We start from the raw sequence: 25,832 nt of genomic DNA, 5'->3' as shown, positions 1-25,832 counted from the left end.
GTAGATTATGTTAGGTTTCCTAAAAGGTACAGGCTATCCATGCCTTCAATCTACGAAGCTGCTTCTGTGACAAAAACAAAAAGATTTTGGCTTGGCCAAATGTTCAGTGGGGAACCATTTGTTTGTACCATCTGCTATTAGTTTTTTTTGTGACACTTGCAATGGATAATAAATAATGGTAATTCCGCGCTTCCAAACTCAGACAGCTCTGAGAGCAACAGCATCCTTCGAAACAAACAAATCTAACCAAATTGACATTTTAAATTGTGCAAACTGTAATCGAACATGCTTCAAGAACACCATTATGCTAAAAATACAACACAATGAAGTATCTATTTAAATCAGAGAGATACACCATTAAAATTAGCCAATTTTATTCAAATGATGTTGGATGTAACACAATTACCTTTTCTCAAAAAGGTTACATATTTATATACTTTTTAATCAAATGAAAACTGATTCTTGCCCCTCTGCAAAAGTATTTCAGTAGAAGCCAGAGTCCTGAGTAGCCCAGTTAGGTGCCTAAAGAATAAATAAATAAGGATCAGTACAAAATAGATTACTATATTATCTCTTTGTTACTGAAATTTATGAGAAATTATTAAAAAGAAATTAATACTGATAAATGGCTAAGAAGTGGGAGTATTGTTAATTAGTGAAGGATACCGTGTAAGTTTATAGCAAGTGTTGATATAGCAGAAATACATGCTGTAATTAAGTTGTACAGCCTGAGTTCCCCAGCCTAATAGTTTCAAAAAGGAGAAGTTCTAGAAGATAAAAAAAAGTAATTCGGCAGCTATATTTTTTTTAAAGAAAATAGTATCACATTAAGTTTCACATGACTTCCCTTTAAAGGAATAAACTAATCCACCACTGCTTGTCCAACTTCCATCAATATTTCAGCAGCGTGGAAGCCCTATAAAACTTTTAATATTTTATAAGTTCTTTTAACATGTGGTTTGCTTTTTTGGTTGTTTGTTTTCATTGTTGTTTTTTGTTTTAAGTACATTTGTCCAGGTCCTTAGTAGACTTCAGTCATCAACTTTACACTGTTCTTATCCCTCACAAGGCTTCCCATATTGCAAAGTGCACAGAGATAAAACCAGATGATCTTGACAGCTTCCTTATTTTCACTGGCTCTACTTAAACCTAATTATATTCTCTAGTATTTAATAAAATGGGTTTAACAGTTAGGGGTTTTCACCACTCCCCTTCATGTTCCAGTTTCAAGCATCAGTTACTCTTCTCTCAATACTATGTATGTATATACCTACAGATAACTTTCAAGTACAACCCACTTGAAAAAAGTAATACAACTACTTTTATAACTGTTACCCTTCAAAACCAGCCCTTTTCAGGTGATGGAGATCATTTAAGGGAATAAGAATCAAATGATGACAGAAACATTACCTAGTAATGCAACAACAAAAAAACCCACCCAGTGATGAGAGGCGAGAAGAAAACAAGAGTCACTGTCTAATGCTCACTACAAGAAAATAAGCCTTTTAAATTTATTATGTAGTGCCAGAACTTGAAGTAGGTATATGTGATGAACTAAGAAACAGGAGAAGAATTAAATATATCTCATATAAAAAAATAGCAGGAATTCCAAAAAGTATGACTTATACCAACCTCAGATCTACCACTCTGATTCAATTTCTTTTCAATGTTCATAGCCAACATTTGACTACGAAAAGACAAGCTTTTGGTCTTTTCAATCACTTGTTGATAAGGTGAGACTGCATTGTTGCCCATGACTACATGGCCCTAAAACACAGGAAAGACAGAGCAAGTTTAACAAATCACTCAGAAGGCATATGCCATTAATTTAATGCTCTGTTTCCAGAGCTTTCACAAATCATCTTACACACAAGACTAAAAAAGAGTAAGTGAAGTCCACTACACATTATGGGAAAATAAAAAAAAAGCAGAAATCAGAATTTGCAGTCTGAGTAAGTTAAAAGAAATTTAATGAAAAATTCAGCAAGTTCACTTGGATCCATCTATACAGTCTTACCAGCTTTGAATCCAGTTTGGCATCTAATCGTGCATTTCGAATTAGATTGACAATCCACCTTTCTGCTTCTTCCGGAGTCATATTTAGTTTATCTGCCAACATACTAAAAGATAACAGACTTAATCAAAAGGTGAAACCTCTAGCACTAGTAAACATAACTAAGGACTGAATACAAGTTAAATCAACACGAAGTGTCGCACAGCCCAAGGCTTGTATTCAATAAATACCACATGTCTTGGGAAGCATACTTTCATTTGACTGAAATGACTTTAAAGCTTACATACATGCACTCCTGCACATCTCCCACCCCCACTGCTTTACACTGGGACATAGTGAAAAAGGAATTCACATCCTGAAAGTATACTTAGTCATCATCTTGCACTTAAATCCTGACCTGTAAGTTTTTTATATATTCCTATTAAACCTTGCCTACATGAACATTCTTTGGAAAACTGTCAATTAAGTAAATCTCACCACAACATAAAACAGCAATCCATCATTATAAAGAGAACTGAACTGCTTTTATTCTTATGTAAATGCAGCCAGCAGTCACAAAGTTTAGACTAGTTAGTCCAATAAAAGTGTCTCTCAGCATCTCATTTAGCAGTAAACTTCACCCTGAAGTTTAAGAAACAAGAGCCATGAGACAGGGTTTGGTATAGAAGATGTGACAGATATACTATGCTCAAACTTGTTGCAATTTCAAAGAGAGATGGTGGGGAAGGACAGAGAAAGGAAAATTCTTAATGAAACAAGCACTCTTGCCCAAGAATAATTCCTTCTGATGGTGTTTCCTGTGGCTTTCCAGCCAACTTCTTTAGCTGCCTGCTGGCATTTGGCTCATACAGGACATTTGTAACACTCATTCTTCCATTGGCTTTCAGACTAAGGTAACAAACATGAATTAAGGGCTACAGACATGACCAAAAGGCCCGCTGGCTATGCTGAGTTGCACAAGAGGTCAATTTCCCACCATTTTACAGGATCTTGCTTAAACATATTTTTCTGCACTTGAAAGAGTGATTTCCTTCTAGATGATTATCAATGTGAAGCAAATACTTACCTTGTCCACCTAGCTAGGCTATCTATATAGTCACCTTTATACAGTCTTTGATATGTTCTTGATCTCTCACTCCTCTCCCAACTATAAAAGTAAATTCCATTTTCTGTCACAAACATGAAGTGAGGTGAATAGAAAAAACCCAAAGTAACTCAAAATACTGCGCTTGCAAGAACACACTGCAGTGAAACAACACAAATAGGCAACAAAGTATCTGGAGTTTGGCAAAGCAAGGGGAAGTAAATTCCAACCACAGTTGCTACCCTTCTACTAGAACTGTTAATATGTGGTTGAATTAGCAATTTTAGAGAGTTAAGGCAGACAAGAGAAGATACCAGGGATGTAAATTTTTGTGGAATTATCAGTCATCTAGGCAGAATACTACTTCAATAAGGAGTATAAGATATCTGAATAGGAAGAAGCTACAAAATGCTTTACTACCTTTCAATCGGTGATGCTAAGCACCTCACTTGAAACTGAAGAAATTTCAAACTTAAAAGAAGATGGGGTGGGGTGCATGTGTGTTGCATGTTTTCGTATTTCTCTTTCAGAAGCATCAGTAGGATTCAGATAAAGTAACTCCTTCTCCAGATGACCACAAGAATGGCTACCGCCCCTACAATGGGGATTAAACTACCTCCCTTTGGGATTAAAGCATGGAACCTCTGTCCTTGGAGGTAGTCAAGAATCAACTAGACAAGGCCTTAAATAGCCTAATGGAACACTGCAGTGGGTCCTGCTCAGAGTTTTAATCGGATGCACAAGACTGAACCAGATGTCTCCCAGAAGTCCCTTTCAACCTACAGCACCTTTCTACTTAACCTAAAGTCCTTGTGTACTTGGCAGAGCAGAGGGCACAGACTTCTAGAGAGTAATTCCAAGCCAGAAACTATGAAGTGCTTTGTATCACCTACCAGATAATTCTACTTTTTCCTATTCTGTCTAAATTTTACTAGCTCAACTTCTTCAGAAGTGGGCTTTTTAAAATTAAAACATGTTCTATAAACAAATATACAGCATATATGCAAGTACATGACAGAAATAGCATACCTCTAGCCAGGTATTTTTTCCTGCACATGCATTTGAATAACTTACAAATCTCAGCATGAAAGTAACAGGGTAAAAAGGGCTATGAAAACTTATTTTATCTCAACTTCTAGCTTTGTGATTTACATGGATCTAAAACGTAAAAAAAGTTGTCAAGTAACAACTATCTTCTAATGAAATAAAGATATCTGCATTTTAAAAACCCTAAAACTTTATCAGACTTCAATGCAAAAGATGACCTTGTTCAGCATTTGTGGCAACTGGGTTCCATTTTAGGGTCTGCTTGCAGATTACACCAAAACAGCCAGTGCCACCCAAAGTGTCTGGATGTATAACATGAAGGAGGTATTTACCTGGTAAAGCAATATACACAGCCAAAAAAACATTCTCCATCCTTCCACAGCAAACACAATTATGTAACAAACAACACTATTCTCCTATTGCACTGTTAAATAGGTATCTAATAATCTCAAGAGATGCAAACTACAGTTTAGCCCCCATACATGTTTAATAGTTCAAGTAATAGTAACACATTCAAATTTATAAACACATGTTAACATCATTAACAATAAGGAATGGAAGCAAGTTGTTAGTTAGATTAACCATTGTTTATAAAGATCCCCACTGCAATCCAATAAAAATGAGTGAACCATAATGAAAGAATTTTATTAATATTTAAGGAATACTGTCTACCATTCCAAGTTGCAGGTGATTTCAAAGGGTAGTTTCAAAAAAAAGTTCTTTAGATTATTTCTGTACCTCTGTTATATAGGAAATTCACTTACATGGGTCACGCTAGGCTAATTTTTCCTTTGCTTAAAAAACAAGTTTATATATAAAAATGTGTAGAATTTGTAAACAAGTCTACTATTTTCTTCTGTACTGCAGACAGAAGAAAAACACAGAGAAGAATGAAGCATATTCAAGTCTTCAGTTAAATACAGACATATCAAACTAACCAAAACACATTCTGGATTAAATTTAATCCATTACTTCCTACTAAACATAATATTTCAAACAATAAACTAACTGTAAGATTGAGATGTATAAATTTTAAGTTGCAACTGATAAAGCAATTACATCCTTTGGAAAAATGTCAGCTGTCTGACAGATGTTAAGTAGTTAAAAAAGAAACCATTAAATGAGCCATGTATTTTCCATTTAACATAAGGAAGAGCAGATTTCCCACAAATTGTTTTCAAATTAGTTCTGATTAGTTAAACAGTACTTATCAAGCAGTGTGGTACAACCAACTAGTTTTAAACTCCAGGAATAGCAGTGGAAATCACTTGTGGACAAAGAAATTAGAGAACTATACCTCAGTCAAATGTTTAATTAAAAGCAATTCAACCAGTTCGTTTCTTCAAAAGCCAGTCTGAAATGCACGAAGAAATACTTATGCACCCCACTTAAGCCCAAATCTAATGATTGTTACAGCTTGCGCAGAAACGTAAGACTTATGCCCACAATTTAAAACACAATGACCTACTGAAAAGCATCTCATTACTGACAATTCCACAGTTACCTGAAGTGATAAATGGCAGGAATATCCATGTCAATCTGAAATATGTCCTGACTCAAAGCTTATCACTTGCCACAGAACACAACATAATGCTCATAAAATAAAGACACTGCTACCTATATTTATGTATCACTTAACACATAAAAAGAGTCAACTATAATAAATTCTCTCATACTTGAAGTTGAAATACCACATACGGCACAAAAAATATGAACTGTAAAATAAGTAATAAACACTAAATAAGTGACAGACACCTACCATAGATCTTGATCTGTTAAATAAAGCTTGCTATTTTTGCTGGAGTGAATCACTGGTACGTTACCCACAGTTTATCAGTATCTTCTGACTGAGAGGCTTGAAGCATACCTAAGACACATCCTCAGACTCTCTGCTCATTAACTGGACCCAGATCAGAGAAGCATGCTGCTTAGAAAGACATCTAGTCTTTACTTAAAATCTTAAACATCTAGTTGCATTGAAAACTTATGCTGGAATACGTGCAGTATTCACAGTACTAAAAATCAATTGAAGCAAAATTACAAGACACTATGGGGTTTTATGTTCCCCAGAAACTCATTCCTAAGAAAACTTTATTTACATTTTTATTCAAATGCTTATTCAAAACCCCTTTATCCTTAAACGTGCAGTACTCTGCTTGAAGTCATTTTAGATAAAACATTAGGTTCATTTTTATAAGGAGACTAAATATGGAAGTTTTGTTCACAGTATCTCCTTCAGTTTCCTATGACTATGCTTAAAACACAATATACCACAGCTGATTAAACTGCAGATTCACTGTTTGCTTTTTACATTGAACTCACTGCCTATTTTAAGCTGATACAAAGGATAAAAAAAATAATTTCCCAAATGCACTGAAGACTAATGTGTCACACAGTGAAGAGAGGTTAAAAGAAATGAGTCTTTGTCCTTGTCTCCAACTACACCTACCTATGAAAAAAGTAATCCTTTCAATAAGCTTGCAAAACTCTAAGACAATTTTCTCTCAAGTCCTTTCCTTTTGAAATCAAGCACTGTTAAATCACTTCCTCAGAGGACCAGACACACACACTTGCTCTGGATACAAGCTGGTAACAAGACTCCACTGCACCTGATCGATGTAACAGCTTTGGTTTCTGCTGCCTCAAGGATCTCTCCACTGTTCTCTACCATTGAGATTTTTATAGCATTCACTTCACTTTTTTTCCTTTTTAATTTAAGAGATGTGGAAATATTGGGAATGGGGGCAAAGGCCAAGTGGAAAGGGATCTCAAGCATGCATAACATCTTCCTGCTTAGTTGCTACAATAGAGGCAGAGCTGATCCATTTGAAAAGTCTGCTTTTACAAAATTAATCTGAGTAAACACCAGACATTCTTGCTAATAAGAACACAATTTTCTTGCAGCCGGATCACTCACTTTGTGCCACAGGGAATGAAATCTATTGTTCTCTATTTAATTAATGAAAAAAAGCAATACAATTCTTTTTCTAAGTTTTCAAAGAATATACCTACGAGACAGACATGGGTATCCGTACCTACCAAATATAAATTTAAACAACTGCTGTATTTGCAATTTGTATTAGGTGACACTGGGTGTGAAAGCTCCCATTAAATCCAGTAGTGACACCATGAGAAAGTTTTAGCTTAAAAGCACTGTTTGGTTGGGGGCTGGGCGTGGTGGAGAGAGGTTGCTTTAGTTAACCACGAGAATTCAACTTTAAAATATGATTGCTGTAATTTAAGTATATCACATTATTTACCACATTAGAGCTATAAAACCAGGAAAACAACTATCCAATTAAATTTTAGTTAATGATTTTCATTCCATCTGATGAACTGAGTATTTTACTACTGATGTTTATTTACACTGTGTCAAACTGTCATCCATGACTGATTTTTCTGAACTGGTGTATTAAGAAGTTAACTTACCCAATGCTGATACATTGATGGATACGACAAAAAGTCTCAAATATAAAGAGACGTGCATTCTCAATGAAGTCCTCAAGGCATGCCACTAAGAAGAAGTCGTTTACAAGTACCTGCAAGCGTAAGGAGAAAAGGAACACTGAGAACAAACATGGAAGTAGTAATTTACTGATAAACACTGCCATTAAACAAGGTCAGCCAACAGTCCATCTAAAAACTGTTCCCGGTGTGTTCCAAGATGTGGAGAAAAACCTACGGATTTGGCAGAAATTGTCATTGTTCTACAGCTTGCTAAACTAAAATTGCATGCTAACATGATCACAGAGATCTGACTCGAGAAGAGAACAAGGTCTATTGCTATCACAATTCTCCCTCCAACACGTAAAATTTAATGCCCCCTCTCATATTGTAGAATTCTTCTCTGCCATTTGATGAGCACTCTCTTTACCATGCAAACCAGATTACATAGTAGTGCAAGAATGCCTATAGAGTTCAGATTACAGCCCTGTGCCGTGAAGATTATTATAAACCTTCTGATTTACCCAATTAAGTGACGAATACTAACAACAGAAAAGCCAAACCAGAGGCTGTAAGAATAGGTACTAATGTTCAGCTAGTAGAAATACTTTTACACTAGTCAACTCAAGTGTGAGGTATCTTTAACTGTTCATAGTAGATAACTAAGATTCTTCCAGGAATATGTATTTAACTATCCTAATGTAATTTTACATTACTTTTCACCATTAGATTCCAGGATGCAGTATCTTTCGCAACAGAAGGCAAATTTCTTCAAGCTTTTCTTCAAGCATTTTTCAAACACTAATGGAAAAGCTGAAACTTGGCCAAATACATGATTACCTATACACTTCTTGTTCTAGAACTGCTTAAATATAATTTTAAAGCTGTATCTTTACACATAAGTCTTAAGTGTTACAAAATGAGTTGTCAAAAAAACCCCAAGACCATGCACACAAACACACACCTGTGGATTAAGTCTCATCAGAAAACACTGGCAATGGAATCAAACACCACTTCAAACAAGTTAGCTGGCCATTGTGAATTTGAGATCTTTACTTAAGGAAGATAAGTCTTACAAAAGTTATAAACCTTACTGTTTCACACTCCCTCAGCTTCTTCTGTGCACCATCAAAATCAAAATTAACATACAAGCATTCCACAAACTCTGTGATAGGGTCCCTGTATGTGTATGACTCCTGTCAAAAAAATTAGGAACAGTATTAGAAATTGAGGCCACAATATCACTCCAGTCTTCCTTATCTTCTCCAAACAAAATTTAATATGGGAACTAAGTCCATATATCATCTTAAATAAAGTTAAATGTCACGATTCCTCTTATAAAGTCCAATAAGTGTGCTTCCCCTCCCATAATATGGATAAACAACCAGAAGCGCAGTTTCATCTTCAGGATTTAATGGTGCAATCTTTGCATTAAAAAACAAGTCAGAGATTAGAGCTGGTTCTGTATCAAACCTCCAAATCTCTTAAAATATGGAAGAACAGATATTCTTCCTAAACTCAGATTTCAAAGACTAGTCCAACACCAAATCCTTCATGCTTCAAACCGAATGACCTTATGATTTACACTAACAACATCACTAACAAGTAACTCTACTTTCTCTACACAAAATGCTTGAGTTTATTGTGGCATTACAGGAATTACTCAACATTAACTATAAGACACAAACAACACTAGATCTATATAAATCTGTGTAAATTAAGACATAATTTAACATCCTCCAATGTCTCTAACACTTAAAAACAGCTTACCCCACTATCTGTCAATATCTGCTTTAGCATACAAGAAGATCAATAAATTAAGGGAATTACTGTGATTTTTTTTCTGATCAAAGCTGGTTTTTATTCTACAAAAAAAGTATTTACAGTCTCACTATTTAGGTTTAAAATTCAGCTTTATAGTTAAAGAGTTTTTATACATCAAAATAGTATTTGTTAACCACATAATTAACATCCACTATGTAAAACAGTCTTGGATTGATCACCTTTTAAAATAGATATGAACAGCAAACTGCTTACCTATCAGTTCAATATTTGCAAAGGTTTTAGAAGTATTAGCAATCTCTAATTACTAGTAGAGCAATTGGCCTACCATATGACATTAGACAGATCACTTCATTCAAGGCTTTGTTTTTCCTATGTAGACAAGTTGTTAGTTATCCTGTCTGAACTGCTTTCAAATCTGTAAAACCTCTGCCATTTTATGATTTAATAAATCTCTTACCAGATATTTCAAAGCCAAAACCAGAGCTGGCATTTTCAAAAGGAACATCCTAGTGATCCTTTTTTATTCATGCCAATTGTACAGGATAAAATGAAAGCAAAAAAAATTGTAAAATGTTACTTTACTTCAAATATTAGAAGTTCGTATTATATGAAAAGGTCAACAATAAAATCAGTTTTTAGTTTAAGATAAAAGATGAATCTCAACATTTCAATTGGTTTATAGCTTCTTGTGCTACTTGTGAACACTAATGCTTTAATACAAATTAAGATATGCTTAGATTTTTATTTTTGCATTGACTGTACTTTGCATAGGTAGTTATATAAATGCTTGAAGGGGATCCGATCAACTGCTAGCCTGTAGTAACTGCACTGTCTCTATATACCGTAGTTCATTATTCAGAATATATGTTATATTATATCATCATATATCATATGTTATCATGTATCATATGTTATGTTATATCATCATCAAAAGTGTTCGAAGAATGATGGCTTGTAAGCAAGTTGCATGCCAACTTCAGATAAAAATCTTTGCCATAACCCCCTTGTTTGCTATCAAGCACGATTCTTTTACTGCTCATGTCCATGTCTACATCCCCATGTAACTGTGCCAACAGAAACATTTTCGAGAAACTGCACACGAACACAAACCAATGCACACAGTTCAGTGGTTATGAAATGCAAACAAGATCCCTTATTCATATAACAATTCCTTGTAGGGATAGCTGAAAAAGAAGAATCAGATAGAAAGGCATTTCACATGTCTTGCTGAATTTTCTCCATTTAACCATACAGAAAGAAAAGCAAAATTAAGTGCACATTCTATTTTATTCATTGCTTGTTGACATGAAAGGAGGAAAAAAAATTATTCTGTCCTACCACTGGCTGACATGCATTTTGCTTCACAGGGGAAAATTAATTCAGTGAGAGAAAGCGAGCACCAAAATCCATAAGTAGAAGTCCTAAACCAGACATATTTATGTCATTATTAGAAGAAAGGTATTATGGAGTCTTAGTAAAAAAATGACAGAAAAAGTCCAATATTTCAGTCCTTACCTGCTGAATAACTTTGACTAGATCTTTCAGCACTTGTCTACGTTTTCGAACATCCTTGTTTGTTATGACTGCAGTAGTCAGGTATCTGAGGATATGTGGACACATTGTCTGAATTGCATTGAGATATCTAGAAAGAAAAAATAGAGATAAAGCTCAGATAATGCAATTTTGTATCAAACCAGTATTCATGGTAAACAGCTTATGCACCTTTTATGCAATACAATACCAGGGCTTATGACTGACCATTTATTCAAATGTAGAAGAATGACTTATTTTTGTTAACCTTGTGATCACCTTTTTCAGACAGGGAAAAGAGGGAGGGAAGCAAGGGGAAGGCAGCAGTGTGCTAGGAATAGAAGAAAAGGGGATAGCACTGCAAGAGAACAGTCCATATGCTAAACTGATGTTAACACTGGCCTCATCTGTCAGCTACACTGATTTCACAAGAGGGGTTTGCACAGGCACACAGAACCACAAGAAGTCCTATTTCGTATTGTCATCTGAGCCTGCAATTTTCCTCTTCAACTCTCCAATAAACTAGCCCATATTTACAAGTGAGAAGTACAAATTAAAAAAGAACAAACCAACACATACACTAAAACAAAAAAGGAGGCAAAAAGCCCATTACAAATTACCAGTCTACTGGGATGATCATACAAGAAATTCAACTGGTTTTCTTTCGTACTATTCTCCTATTCTAATAGATTACCTCCAACCAGGTACTCAAAGGAGAGAAATTATTTACAAGTTTTGCTCAAGTGTTAAGCTGTTCTAGACGCCTAGATCAATAAGAAGTCAGCCCTCTCAAGTGGCTACAGTGTTTCAATTTTCATTTTTATTCTCAGATTTTTCTTAAGAACCCTTCTTCAACAGGTTTTGTAAAATCAAAATAGAACAATAACTTCCCCCTCCAGCTCTAAAAGATGTGGTAGCAGTTGGCAATCTAGCAAAATCAGTTATTCTGTCCACCCCCAAGCACTAAGGAAAAAAAAAAAAAAAGACGCAGTTCTTCCTACTTCAGAACTCACTTCCCATTCAAAGTAGTATACCCACAAAGAAAAGCAGATTATACAGAAAAAAAAGGACTTGGGGAGAAAAAAAGTTTCAAGTGTTAATAACATTAGAGCTTCCGAAACAGCCTCAGGCTATGGGTTGAAAAAATGTCTGACAAGCTTGCATATTCAACATCTGCCTCCATTTTGATTTAAAGACCCCAGCATAACACAAAACAACTTACTGCGGTTGATAGAGGAAAAGGTCAATAATATTGTCTCTTCCTTTAGGATGATTAAAGAACACAAACAAGGACCAGTGGATGAGCCATGTTCTTTGCTGAAGAGACTGCAGTGGAGAGCTGACAGACTACAAGAAAACATAACATTGATATAAGTGAAATAAAACACAAAGTTTGCTTGAATACTAATGTATGGAAGCCACCAAGTCTTCAAAAATTTGTGATTTCCTACCGGCTCTTTTTAGCTGTTATCACTCTCAGGCTGAGTTTGACCTCCAGCTTTTTAACCTGCCATCTGTTAAAGATAAATCTGCTGAAAGTAACAACCAAGAAAAATTTCCCAGTATTATATTCCAACTTGTTTGCCAAAATTTGTATTGTTATGGCAAGAGCATGGATTTTAGTTTCCCAAAGACTACCATATTAAGACAGGTTATTACTTCCCTTTTAATCTTGAATTTTGTTTCATGTATTCCCCTCTTCAGATATGATCTGAGGAACTATTTGGCTTCTCTAGCTTTTCAGTTTTTCTTCCTCTCTAAAGCCTCACAAAAGCTTTTTTGCCAGTCTCAGACAATGATGAAACACCATAATCATTTTCAGCCAAGAAATAAGAATGTAACTATCTTCATTTAAACCAGCTGATAACGCACAAATATGAATTCAGCTCTAAGTATTAGTTCCAAATTTCAGCAGCACTTCAAATAAGATTGCAAAGCAACATGTTGAGAATGAACTGACACAGCAAGTAATAATCACTCTAAAGAGCATGACAACTAACTACTATGACTCTATCCTAAAAAAATCTTGGGGTCTAATGAATGTCAAATTTAATAGTCTATTATAACCATATAGGTTCATAAAGATGAGAAAAATAGAGAAGAAAATGTATTAACATTAGTTATCTACCACACTGAGAAAGAATGATTCTGGGCAGCGAGTGTACAGCCCACCAAAATAAAACACCTTTTCAAGATTCTGGTTTAGGAGAGTAAGACTCTCACATTTCAGATATGGCCACTGAAGACCCATAAGTAGAGAAGACGACTGAGAGGTCTTTAATCACTTCAGCTGCTCTGAATGAGTACTGCAACCCCACTCTTTCCCTTCATGTTCTTGGTGCTCATCTGAACTCAGGAATTGATGAGAAAGATGAATTGGCTGAAAACTATTTCCAGAAACAAGATGTCTTGCATTTTTTGTCCAAAGTGCTATCTTCATGCAAGAGTATAGTTTAGTTAGATATATTTAATTCTTTATAGAAAATGAATAGCACAACTATCTGAAATTTAAGCAGCAATTTCCCACAATGACACCTTGCCCTCAAACTCATACTTGAGACTAGTTCGGTTTTCTGCTTACTGGAAATATCTTAAAAGTTGTCAGCTGTATTTTCAAATGTGATAAGAGGTAATCAAGTAATTTGAAAAAAAGGACCCTCACTATTTCTTTACAAGCACACTTTGACTCTCCCAGTTATAAAAAAAGTATCTAGTGAAGAAGTGGTAAACTACTCCTAAACAAGACCTTAAGTGTTCTGTAATAAAACTTGAATATCAACACCTATAACCTCTCACCTTACCAACACAACCAAGATATTACTTACATTATTATCTATTGTCTCCTTCAGTCTTGTGAGATCTTCCATTGCTGCATCCCAATTCTGCATCAGAATTTCAGATGCCAGTTTTCCCCACAGAGAACTCAAAGCATTTCTGTCTGTTGCTGGAACCTATTTTCAACAATGGCAAGAAAGTCTCTTATTTTTTTTAAATTATTATTTACTTCAAATTGCGAGGAAAAAAAAATTTCTGGAAGTATTTTTAATTTACAAGATATCAAATTTGCATGTTCCTATCTTTCCAAATGGAGTACTTTTAAAAAAGCAATTTAGGTACAAAAGAAGAAACAGCAGTAATGCTTCTGAAGAAACTAGAAAATCCCATCAAAGTAAGACAAAGCTCCACACTACTGCAGCTTAAGTTAAAGAAAAAAAGAAAAAATGAAATGGCTGAACACCACATGATACACTAGTTCCAAATTCATGTAAATTTTTTACACCATATAAAAATGCTTCTGAACTGCTAGAACAAAGTTATTACAAAGCAGGTTCCTAAAGAATTCATGACAGTAGGTAATCACCTTAAAAAAGTTAGTACTCAAGGTTCTTTCTGCTAATGCTGTGCCAAAAAGCATACTTCTTACAGAAACATCCAGTAAAACTGCAACTTTGCAGTAGTGAATCTGTTTCCTAGAAGGGTAGTCCTAAGGTCAAGCTGTGTTAGTTTTATACAGGAATGAATTACACTAGGTCATTCACAGTGTCAAATTCTCTTCTCAGATCAGTTACAATAGTTCTTTCATAGGTTATGTTTCATCACACAGAACTATAAACAAATCTTCTCCCATCAGAATTAGTAACAAAAGCCTTATACCAAGCTGCTACCAGCATAAAAACAGTACTTTCTGAAATTAGCTATTTGACATGTAAGAACATAACACTAAACCCAGAATTAAAGCATGAAGAATTAAGAATAGCTGCTCACAAGTCTACATAAGTAACTTTCATTTCCCCTCAGCACACGGCATGTACCTTCATACAGCAGAACTCAGCTTCATCATCAATATTTAGACTAAGAATTCACCTTATTCCTACTTTAAACCCTATTCTGATTAAAGATATATTTCCCAACTTTGCAACAAACCAACCTCAATATGCAAACCATTACATAGTTTCAGCAATCACTCCACATATCCATGAGATAGGGACAGTTCGTAAGTCATTATCTTCTAGACAATCCAGGTACCAATTCAGCAGATACTTTTAGTTGAGGAAGTTCACACACACTGTGCTGTTTCCAAATCACATTAGTTAGCTATTCACAGTAACTGCCTTTAGATACTGCTGCTGTTCTAGCTACAGTATCTGGATTTCCAAGCAGTTACCTTAAATTCCCATTTGTTAGTAAAATGGCATATTCAGTGACTACCAACAATAAATTTACTGTGTTGAGATTCTTAGAAGACACTAAATCTTCATTCTCAAAATTCACTTCCACCATTAACAAATTATAAGAATTACAACATGAGAAGAGCTGCTTCAGAGACAATGGATCTGGTTCTACAATTCTCATTTAAGCTGTTTACATTTTCTAGGCAGATGACTTATACTCTTAAAACCATCACAAAATTCGAGAGAAGACAGATGAGAGTTCACATGAGAAGCTGGCAATTCACCATTACCACCAATTATGTTCAATCCACCTGCAAGCTTTTCACTACTGTTGGTAACATCCACACACAAAAAGAAGTAGGGTTTGTTTTTTTAAATACTTTTTCCAGGATACATTTAAAGTGAGGAAGGAAGCAACATTCTGTAATTAAATGTTACCATGAGACATACAAATTAAAAGGACAGTTCTGAATTCAGCAGGACAGTATCAGAATTGCCGGAAAACAGTGATGATTATAAACAATTATTTTTCAACTTCTCTTCGGTGCATACTAATTGTTTCAAGAAAGCTCAAAACTATTATATTTTAAGAATACAGAAAACTTACCAGTCTAAGTATTTCATTGGAGAACAAAAACATCAAACAAACCACAAAACAAAACCCGAAACCAAACAACACCCAAAACTTACCAGAACTCTAAAGAAGTAGAGATACTCTGCAGCTCCTGAGTAATTACCACATTCATACTGGAATTTTGCATACCTGTAGAGTGTATCTAGGTACTCTTGCCTAAACTGAAAATGAATACAAAAAAAGCTTTTCACTAGGAAAAAAGCTGTTACAAGCCAATTTTAATAGTAAAGTAACTTTTGAAATCTTCAGGTTCTTTGAAAGACATTGTACACAGATAAAACAGTGGAAAACTATTATACTCTTAATCCACACCACTGAATTAAAGATTATACCAATACTGGAGAAAGAGGTGAAATTCTGTATTATAAAGTAAATCACATCTTAGTTACCAGGATGACGCTAACACTGAGCTCCAGCTTTATTTTTGTAAAAAGACTAAAAGTTTAAAGGCATTCAAATAAAATACATTAGCATTAGGAATTCCGCCTATTAGTTACTTTGGCATGAGACAGGCCAAAATGCTGATCTGTAATTGCTCAGAGCTGTTGGCTGTGGGGAAGGTTGGATGAAGATATTCAGAACTGAATTCAAACAGATATAAGAATTAAAACACTTACACCATGTTTCTCAGCTAAGTAGTCAAACAGCATCCGACCGTCCCTATAATAAAAAACATTAAAACTGATGTCTTTGCAGAAAAACCTGATGGTCACCATGCAACACTCTGTACAACACAACCTTCAGCTGTTAAAATACCTGAATAGAGTATAAATTTAAGATGATACTACGCCACTTGTGGAAAAGCCACTGCAGAAACAAGTCAACTATTCCTAAAGTGCTGTGAAGAAATCTTAAAATTAATGTAATTTTAAATAAGTAATACCACCTGCAACAATAACTTGAGTTAAGAAAGGGTGGGAAGTTTTTAAAAATTTGATGGCATCCGTAGCTTTCAGTATGAAAGCCAAATTCTGACTTGAGCTCTTCCCGCCACATTACTAGCCAAGCAGTTTGAATTTAACACAACTGGAAAAAAATATGCCAAAACTAAAGTAAAAAAGAAATTGAAATGAAACTTATCCCACTGTTAGCACTGGGACACAATGGATAGCAAGAATACCTCTACCACAGTAAATGACTGCAGAGGGCACAAGTATAAACAGTAACTATATTTAGTTAAGTTCTAAACATCTAATTTACACATGATCAAATTTCTGAAGTTTTGGAGAGTTTTATTTTTCCCCAACATGGATAATAAAAGGACAAGAAATATTATCTAGATCCAAGGAAAGTTCAAACCTCTAGTAGGGAAGCATGACATTATCTACCACCAGTAAGTCTCATATTAATGACTGCAGGACTTCTGATACCTGTGGTATTTTTAAGCAATAGTTAACTTAGTGTATAATTTTGTATCCAGTGTCTACAATGGATTTTGATCAGCTCTTAAGAGTGAAATCTTAGCACACCAGCTTTTCAATGCAATAAGAATTCCATTCAAACTCCTCTGTAATCATCTGGCATCAAGAACCATAGTTGAATTTATAGATAGTTCATATTCATAAATAGGAAGTATTTTCAATTTGGCACTTCAACTGTATGGACTGTCTTTCTACGATACTGAAAGAATTAATGATATTTTTCTATTCTCTAGCCCCCCACTCCCCTTGCGCCTGCTTCACCACCTGTAGTTACCCTCCACTTCATCTCTTCTGTGCAGTCACACTTAAACAATCATGTGGCAAAGATGACCTGGACAATTCATGGAACTATTATGCTTGACAAAACATGTACTCATGATTTAACTGAAGAGGACAGCACCAAGCTATACACTCCTCTTGGGACAAAGATACAGCAGTGTATGCAGGAGAAAATTTCCTCATTTACTCTGAAGTTAACTGACTGTGAGTTTAATTAGAACTTAAGAGTATAAAATTCTACAGGGAAATGGCACACTGCCAAGGTAGCCAAGAATGACAATACCCAGTAATACTTGTGAAAGCAGCAAAATAATGTCATGCGTTTCTTCCAGTGCAACATACTTCAAGGATGAGGAATACTGACTAATCCTCTAAAATTTTAAAGTCAATGTCCTCCAACAGCTGCTTAGAAGAAAAAGCAAGTGAAAAAAAGGAAGTGAAGTGTTTTGGCTTATTCTTGAAAGAACTTCCACTTGCAAAGTCTCCTTTATACATCTTCTACCACTTCCCAGACTTTGATGTTCCAAACAGCGCTGCCAGGGATCAAAACCTGTGATCTAAATCCCTGAATATTAATATGCAGCTCTAAATTTGATCCAGATTCCAAATCACCAGCAGAAATTCACAACAGTCAAAGAATTAAAACTTGCTTTCTACTGTCTAAAGCATCCTACTCAGGTCTAGACAGATCAACACTTTTCAGCCTAATTCTTTCTCCCTATTACTGCATAACCCCAACAGTCTGGATTAGAACTTCTGTCAAGCCAATTATCAAAAATCAGTATTTCTGAGCTGCAGAGTTTTCAAACATTTTAACAAAAAAAACAATGTATCAGTTCTGAAACAAAACTTGCTGCATATGAGTAGTATGGCTAATATTTTACAGCATTAGGCAAGTTAAATTCCATGCATTTTTTGATTTTTATCTCTTGCTTCCAAACAGGGTGCTTCCAATTTAGAATAAATACTACTGACCAACTTCAGTGGATCAAAGGTCAAGTACCAGAACACACTTCCCAAGGAATGGTAGCACTTAGAACTGCATCTAGGTTAATTTTTTTCTAGGCCAAATATTGTTATAACAACTGGCTAAAGGCAAAGGAAGAATTGAACTAGATCTCTATATATGGATCAGAAGTTCAATTACATTTGAATAGAGTTGCGCTAGTATCAGGAAGTCTCTTTAAAGTTAAGATAATCCCAGTTAATAACATCAAGGCAGTTAACTAACAGCGATTGAGCCTTTCCCTTTCAAAGCTATACTTCCAAAAACTGTCAAGCAGCTACTGGCTTTGCAGAACCACCCAAGACATAAGTAAATGTAAATACCCATGCTGAAATCAAATATAAAAGGTGGCTTACTTATCCTACCATGCTTTCTGTAGCAGAAACTTAAGTATATTCTGGTGGTATCAGAACAGAAAACAGAAGCTTTTTCTGAAGTGCTGGAAAGCTAACAATTTTCATGATTTCTACTGACATCTTGTTTCATGTGCACATTGAGACCCAATGCAGTGCACCCTGACATTTCTGCACTGACCAAATTCTAAATTAGACTATAAGAAATTCTGAAAACCATGTGCAGAGTGGAGGAAGCACAGGCCAAATGGGTCAATGAGATTTCTCAACAAGTTAGGCAAAGAGAGGAAAGGGAGAAAGGATGATAATCTGCACTCAAAACAAGGAGTAAATTCTAATGAAATTCCTTCCCCTTCAAGGACCCATTCAGGGGGGTTGTTCCCAAACAAAGGTACACCTCATCAAGAAGATTTCTGCTGAGTAGAAAAATGGTTTGTACGTTCAGTGTTTTTCTAAGATAATTCCAGAAGCAATGTTAAGTGTCTTCCATACCAGCAGATGCATAAAGCTTGCCAACAATAAACTCAAGTACAGGCTTCACCTTCAAATTCAAGTCAAGCCACAGGTGCTCTATCCGATGTGGTATGCTATTTGAAATCTTAGAGCAGGTAAGGCTGAAGAAGGGTTGTAATTAATTTTCCAGAGTTGGTTAGACACATTTACAACAGCAATAACAATGCTCTCTATGTAAAGGCAACAAGCAGTAGCTTAACATAAACAAATACCTAGCCAACCCTCTGTTGAAGTTGCATAGTTTAAAATTAAAAAAGATTAATCTTCCTCTAACTGACCAGCTTCTGAAAGCACAAGAATACTTAACTGAAAATTGACAGGAAGAATTTAAAGCAGCTCCATGTGCATTACTTCCTCAATGACTACAGTTGAACCCTTTCCTACAGGGCCCAATTCAGGTTTAACCACAAGAACTCTCACAGCCCTTAGATACAGTGTGCAGACAAACTCATTCTACTTTAATTACTCCCACCAAAGTGAAAGAAAGTGGATAAAAAAAGATTATTATGACCACTATCTTACATCAACAAGATGGCCACGTAAGGGGGTGAGGGAAGGGAAGGACAGAGTCCTGAAAAATATGTGTTATGAGGCTGAAAGGATGCTTTATCTCTGAATATGGAAGACAGCACTCCATAATCCTCAGTGGAAGGTATAAAAGGGAGAGAAAGCAGATCTGTCTCCTAGAAAAGAGAATCTGAATTGTTTCAGCCCACATTTCCCCCCAAAAAAAACAAATAAAAGCAGCTCCCCAACCTCCCCCAAAACAATCTTGGCTGTGATTTGACTGCACCGAATGATGGCTGTCACCTGTCCTGAGCTGATTCATGAACGTTAGGAACCTTATGCACAGCAGATCAAAGCACTGAAAAAAAAAAAAGTAAACTGTGTCCAGCAATATCAATTACCTGACAACAAGCACTACTTAAATACTGGCTAGAAATAAAGATGTCTTTGCAGGTGCTACACAGAGAGACTTCCTACCATCAATGACTAAGAAGTATCAGCAAGCTGTTCTGAGAAATTGTCAGAAGTTACCTAGTGGACTGCATTTGCCTTGTAGTCTCTGGATCCTCAAACATCTTGACAATAGGTTCAGTTTCAGCTTGAAGCTGCTTCAGCTGTGCAACAACAGTTGTTCTCTTCTCACGCAAAGCTAAACACAGACAAAAAAAGATTTTAATGTAACACCTTAATTTTTTTACAGAAACCAACCTGTAATTGCATGGTGCTGACAGCAGTTGAACGTCATCCCAATTCCTACCTCACTTGTCCTCTCAGTCAAGTCACAAAAACAGAGATACCTAACAATTCATTAGTTTAGCAAAAACCTTCTAACATTTGGTTCCTTTTCTTCTGGGTGGAGTTCTAATCAAGCCACTAAAGAGCAGGTATAGCTGGAGCAGTCTATTAGAGAAGGTATCTTCAGGCTTCCACTAAGGGGAAAAACCTTTTAAGTAAGTTCTCTTATTCCAAGTAAACTTAGAAACCAAGTAAACAGTGCTATGATGCCAATAACGTTAACCTTCCTCCAACTGACCAGGTTCTGAAAGCACATTTTTAGAAAACTTAACTGAAAATTGACAGGAAAAATTTAAAGCAGCTCCACATGCAAAATTATGATTTGAAACACTATGCATGTTTAATTAGAACATTAAGCCTTTAATAACAAATAGTTAGGAAATAGAACTAACAGCTTTAGAGTGAGTATTTTACAAAGACCCAAACCTCCTCACCAAGTGCTACCAGTGCAATAAAATGAACACTTAAATAAAATTCAGAAAAGCCTATATACTTAAAAAAAAAACCCTGAAGAAAAAACAGTAGCACCCTGAGACTGTCTATACAAGCCAGAAACATACAGGATAAGAACCACCAAGATCAAATCCCAGGAGAACAGTATGAAGGAAGCCATGAAAGTGAGCCACACACCAGCAGACTCAATGCCACAGTGAACCTACTGGACATTTCTTTTGTGATTTGACTACATATATATTTGTAAAGGAGAACCAAAGTGGATAACACCATAATGGTTACTGAGCCTAAATTAAGAATGACTTGCCTGATAGGAAGTGTTCCAATAAAGAGAAATTATCTCCAACTTCCGATGAAGCTTGAGATTATAAAAGAGGAAGGGGAAACAGATGTAAAAAACATTCAGCTGACTTACTAAGAAAATGTTTTCCTGTGACATCCCCTGGCTGTGTAATTTTAAGTTGATCTCATGAAAGATAAGACAAAAGCAACTGTAAATTATACAGAGACTTTCCAAGTAGACTAGTGTAAGTTAACTTAGTTTGAATACTTAAAACAGTGAGGTCTTCACAAAAAAAAAAAAACAAACTGTAAAATTCTCATGAAACTAGCAATTCCACAAATAAAAGTAAACTGTCTATACATAGATTCTGGTAAGTGTTGATGCATGGAGATGACACATACCAGAAATATCTCCAAGTTAAGATCTTTTCATAGAAAGCTGTACAAGCAAGCACCCTGAAAAACTGACTCTGCATGAAAGTATCACCTCTGCTTAAGTTCATTTTATACTGTTCAATAAAAGCCACAGATCAAGCAACAGCAGGTCATCATATAAAAAAAATCCTGCCAAAAGATGCAAAAAACTCCAGATGTTTGAAAAAAGTATAAGAAAAACATTTTAAGTGTGGAAACTGTTGGACTACACAAAGGCAGAGCTTTCCAGTGACCAAATTCATTTGACTTCCTTGCAGCTATGACCTTATGAAATAATACGCTTAGCAATCTGATTAAGTGGCTGTAATCAGAATATTAAAAACATTAAACTAGTTACTTTGTGAAAGTGTGCTAGGATTGACACTTCTTGTGCTCTTTACTACTTTAGCATTTTACTACTTATACAGTAATATTCTTCTTCAAGCTGGTTTAGAAAGGCTGGAGCAAGAAAAGAAAAAGGAAAAGCTATTCAGCTTTGAGATTTTTACAGCCCTGAGATAGTCTGACTTTTTTTAATCAGTAGAACTGATAAGTAACCTAAAACTGAAGCCATCATTATGACTGTTTCTTAGATTACAGCAGTGAAAACCTCTGGTTCTCACTGTTTATTATCAGTCCCATGCACCACTGCATATACACTCATGAACAACAACATCTAATGATAGCATATCAAAGATTTGGTCAAAACATTGAATCCAATGTCCGTAAGTCTATCAGTTCACATCATGTATTTTCAAAAAGGCTAACTGGCAACTCCGCCATTTAAACAGCATGAACCAGAGGCAGAAGAACTTGCACCTGACTATACAAAAGCAACTGAGCCTCTTCCTCCTAAACTGCAGGCAAGACAGACTGTAGTCCCACCAGTTTAGAAAAAGGTAAAGAATTCCACAAAATTAAAAGAGATGGAGAAATAGGAAGAAAGCGTATATCCAAAGACTAGGGTCAGGAAGGAAAGACACCCCCACAAGCTAACAAACAAAAAAAAAAAACAACCCAGAAAAGAGAAACAATAGGAAAAAGAAAAAAAAAAAAACAAAAACAACACCACAAACCCAAACCACCCATGAAGGACAGAAATTGGAGAGAAAGCAAGATATTCTGATCTTCTCCACCTCCCCAAACACTCCTCAGGAAAACAGAAATTTTAGTAGTAAAGTTTCCAAAATAATGGAGAATACAGTAAGATATTAAATTTCATAGTCACTATTATATTAATTATCATTGATTTTCTTCTAGAGAAACAGCAATTTGCATGTTGACAGAAGCAAGGAAAACATGCATCTTCAAAAACATCTGTATCTCCACAAAGTCTAAAAATCAGCCATGGACAAACATATTAATGGAATTACTTACAATGGAAATCTAGCCTTAATATATTGGATGTTTTAAAGAAAAAGTTTAGTGACCCCAAATCGTTGTGCAATAGTGTTTAATTTGACAGATGAAAACCAAGTGCAACTCCATTAGGTTGTATCTCTAAAGTGCTTGAAATGACCAAATCATCATTGAAATACTTCAGCTATTACTCAAAGACCAAATTCCTGATTGATCAACAAGACCAAACTTCCCAGTGTTAGGGGATTCTGTTTGTTTCAGCATTGCACATCCTTTCTTTAAGGCCAAAGTTAAAGCGTTCTAGTTCTGGAGTGTAACAAGAAAATTACCACTATCTATTTAGTTTTTTAGACAGATATATCAGTTGTAAAACAAACTTTACTTCTAAATGAGTAGCTTACCATGTGGAATTTCATCAGAATAAAGATTTTTGTACACATCCATAGCAAAATCCACCATGTTGGTATCACTAAGGAGATCCAGTTTTCCTTGGAGTAGCTCTTTTTCATTGTAAATCTGAAACAGGAATTAACAGATTTCTTTGAATACTATATAATTTCCAATCCATATTATGTAGTTACCTTTATGGAACAGTTTATTTATGGATTTTTGTCCAGTTAAATCGTTTTAAACACCAAATCTCACAGCTTTGCAAGATATCACAACTCTTGTCATTTAGCATGCTTACTACACAGCCTCTCTACTTTTCAGGTCTTGGCAAGATACCAGCAACTTCCTGCTATTTATGACTGAAGGAACTTCAAACACTAGTTAGAAGACAGTAGTATTTTAGATTACTATTCCTTTAACAGGAATAATTCCTATTAACAATTCACAGGGAAAAAATGCAACATAAAAAAAATAATCTCTGAAAATTATATATACTTAAAAGAAAATAATAAAACTTTGGTCAGATTTTTCTTTCAAAGTAGTGAATACTTTCCACAAAATAATATGCTGAATGAACAGAGCAGATTAATCAAATACTTTAAAGTGGGTGTCAGAAGTGATACTCAAGATCACACTTATACTTTAATTGTAGCACAGATTAATTTAAAATACATTGTTACGTGTACAGCATTAAGAGCAAATTTGGTTTGGCTCGTGTAATTCAATGTTGTTCTTTTAAACCTGTCAGATTGGTTTTTAAGATTCCTACCCCATAATTTACTCATGAGTTATAAACTGCTGTTAGATCTTCAAGATGTAGGTGGGGGCCTAAACTACAGTGTACCTCAAAAATACACTTTCATGAAGGCTGTATTACAATTCGCCACACCATATTTACAGATATCTTGGATGCAGAACCTGCAAAAGTTTAATTCAGCTCTGAACATCATGTTGTTCAAGATTTAACACTACAAAAATAACTCTGTTTAATTAACTTGATTCGATTTACAAATGCCAAATTAGTAAAAATGCCTCCAAGATGACAGACATGAAGCAAAGTCCATACACTAAATATAAAAGCTGTTTAGTCTTAATGTATGCATCCTTAATTGGTTTATTTCTGAAGTCTAAAATAATACCTATTTTAAATTCAAAGCTTATGTAATGTTACACATTTTGTTTCGATTTCAAATGGATGAGTGCTTCAGATACTTCAGACTAAACTCTCATAGATCTAAACTACCGCCGGCATTATTGGGTTCTTTGTAGTAATATAGTTAAAGATCTATATAAAAAGACCAAAGAACAGCATTATAAGAATTTACACTTGGTTTAAACACAAATTGGTGATGACAACGGTTTAAAATAAAAGTTGATTAACAACCCTACCTAGACCGACACAACCCCACCCACCGCCTTGCAAACCCACGGCTGAGGGGTAACACGAGTGACAACGGCCGCAGACGAGGTGCAGGGCTAGCGAGGGCTGTACCACGCCGTCAGAAAATAAGCAGAAAACGGACCACGGCTGTTAGGGAGAGCTTCTGCTTTTCCTCCCCCGAATAAGGGGAAAAAGGAAAAAAAGACACCGAATCCGAGAAAGAGAAAGGAGGAGCTCCCTCTGCCTCGCAAGCGAGCCGCCCGGGCAGCACCGCTGCGGGAGGAGCGGCTGCCCCAGGCCTCCTCTCGGCCCACGGCCTCGCTCTGCCCCTCCGCACGAGAAAACCCACACGCATCTTCCTCGCCCTCTCCCCACGCGCCACAGCAGCTCCGAGCTCCTTCCTCAGTAAATGTGCTCCGAGCCGCCTCACGGGCCGGGCCCGGGCCACGCAGCGCCTGAGGAAGGAGACGGCGAGAGACACGGCGCGGCCAGGCCCACGAGAGGCACCAGCAGTGATGGCAGCGTCTGCCGCTCCCCCAGCTACATGGCGGGCTCTCCCGCCTCTGGGGTAGCCACGTACCTCCTTGACGGAGAGGAACTCCAGCAGCGGGAAGACCAAGTGCCGGTCCAAGAAGTGCGCGATCTTGGTGGTCAGGTCGTACTCCGCCATCTTGGCGACGGAAAAGAAAAGAAAGAGGCGGGGCCTGACGGCGCGCGGGGAGGCGGCGGGCGGCCGCGGCTCTTACGGGCTGCGCGCCTGCGCCGCGCCTGCGCATGCGCGGCCCGGGGACAGGGGCCCGGGGACAGGGGCCCGGGGACAGGGGCCCGGGGACAGGGGCCCGGGGACAGGGGCCCGGGGACAGGGGCCCGGGGACAGGGGCCCGGCGCCGTGCGCGGTGGGCGGCTGCGCGCAGCCGAGGGAGCGGGCGGCTGCTGCGGGGCGCCTGGCGGCGGGGCGGGAGCGGAGCT

The 25,832-nt window shown here is 36.5% G+C and overlaps 1 protein-coding gene across 1 annotated transcript; it reads right to left on the bottom strand.

Annotated features, from left to right (window-relative positions):
* Nucleotides 1-357: 357 nt before the first annotated feature.
* EIF3E (eukaryotic translation initiation factor 3 subunit E) lies at nucleotides 358-25,548 on the bottom strand. The gene is made up of 13 exons (XM_074898534.1): nucleotides 25,444-25,548; nucleotides 23,494-23,608; nucleotides 20,321-20,438; nucleotides 16,328-16,370; nucleotides 15,767-15,871; nucleotides 13,730-13,855; nucleotides 12,127-12,251; nucleotides 10,890-11,016; nucleotides 8,684-8,785; nucleotides 7,575-7,684; nucleotides 2,018-2,120; nucleotides 1,633-1,767; nucleotides 358-522 (listed from the first exon to the last, which is right to left on the bottom strand). Exons 1-13 carry the CDS (start codon nucleotides 25,531-25,533, stop codon nucleotides 484-486), a joined length of 1,338 nt encoding a protein of 445 aa, XP_074754635.1. The 5' UTR covers nucleotides 25,534-25,548; the 3' UTR covers nucleotides 358-483.
* Between the last annotated feature and the right edge of the window lie 284 nt (nucleotides 25,549-25,832).

Source organism: Athene noctua, chromosome 2 (genome assembly GCF_965140245.1).
Source record: "Athene noctua chromosome 2, bAthNoc1.hap1.1, whole genome shotgun sequence".
Lineage (NCBI taxonomy): Eukaryota > Metazoa > Chordata > Aves > Strigiformes > Strigidae > Athene > Athene noctua.
Note: the sequence above shows the minus strand (reverse complement) of the source record. Positions and strands in the feature narration are given on the sequence as shown.

What these genes read in the sequence shown, in the direction of transcription:
- EIF3E (XM_074898534.1), bottom strand. Translation starts at nt 25,533, where the DNA reads ATGGCGGAGTACGACCTGACCACCAAGATCGCGCACTTCTTGGACCGG. An exon ending in TTCTGATGAAATTCCACATG is followed by an intron (nt 20,439 to 23,493) that starts GTAAGCTACTCA and finishes GTCTGTGTTTAG; the next exon opens with CTTTGCGTGAGAAGAGAACA. An exon ending in AGGAGACAATAGATAATAAT is followed by an intron (nt 12,252 to 13,729) that starts GTAAGTAATATC and finishes GTTTTCTTGTAG; the next exon opens with TCTGTCAGCTCTCCACTGCA.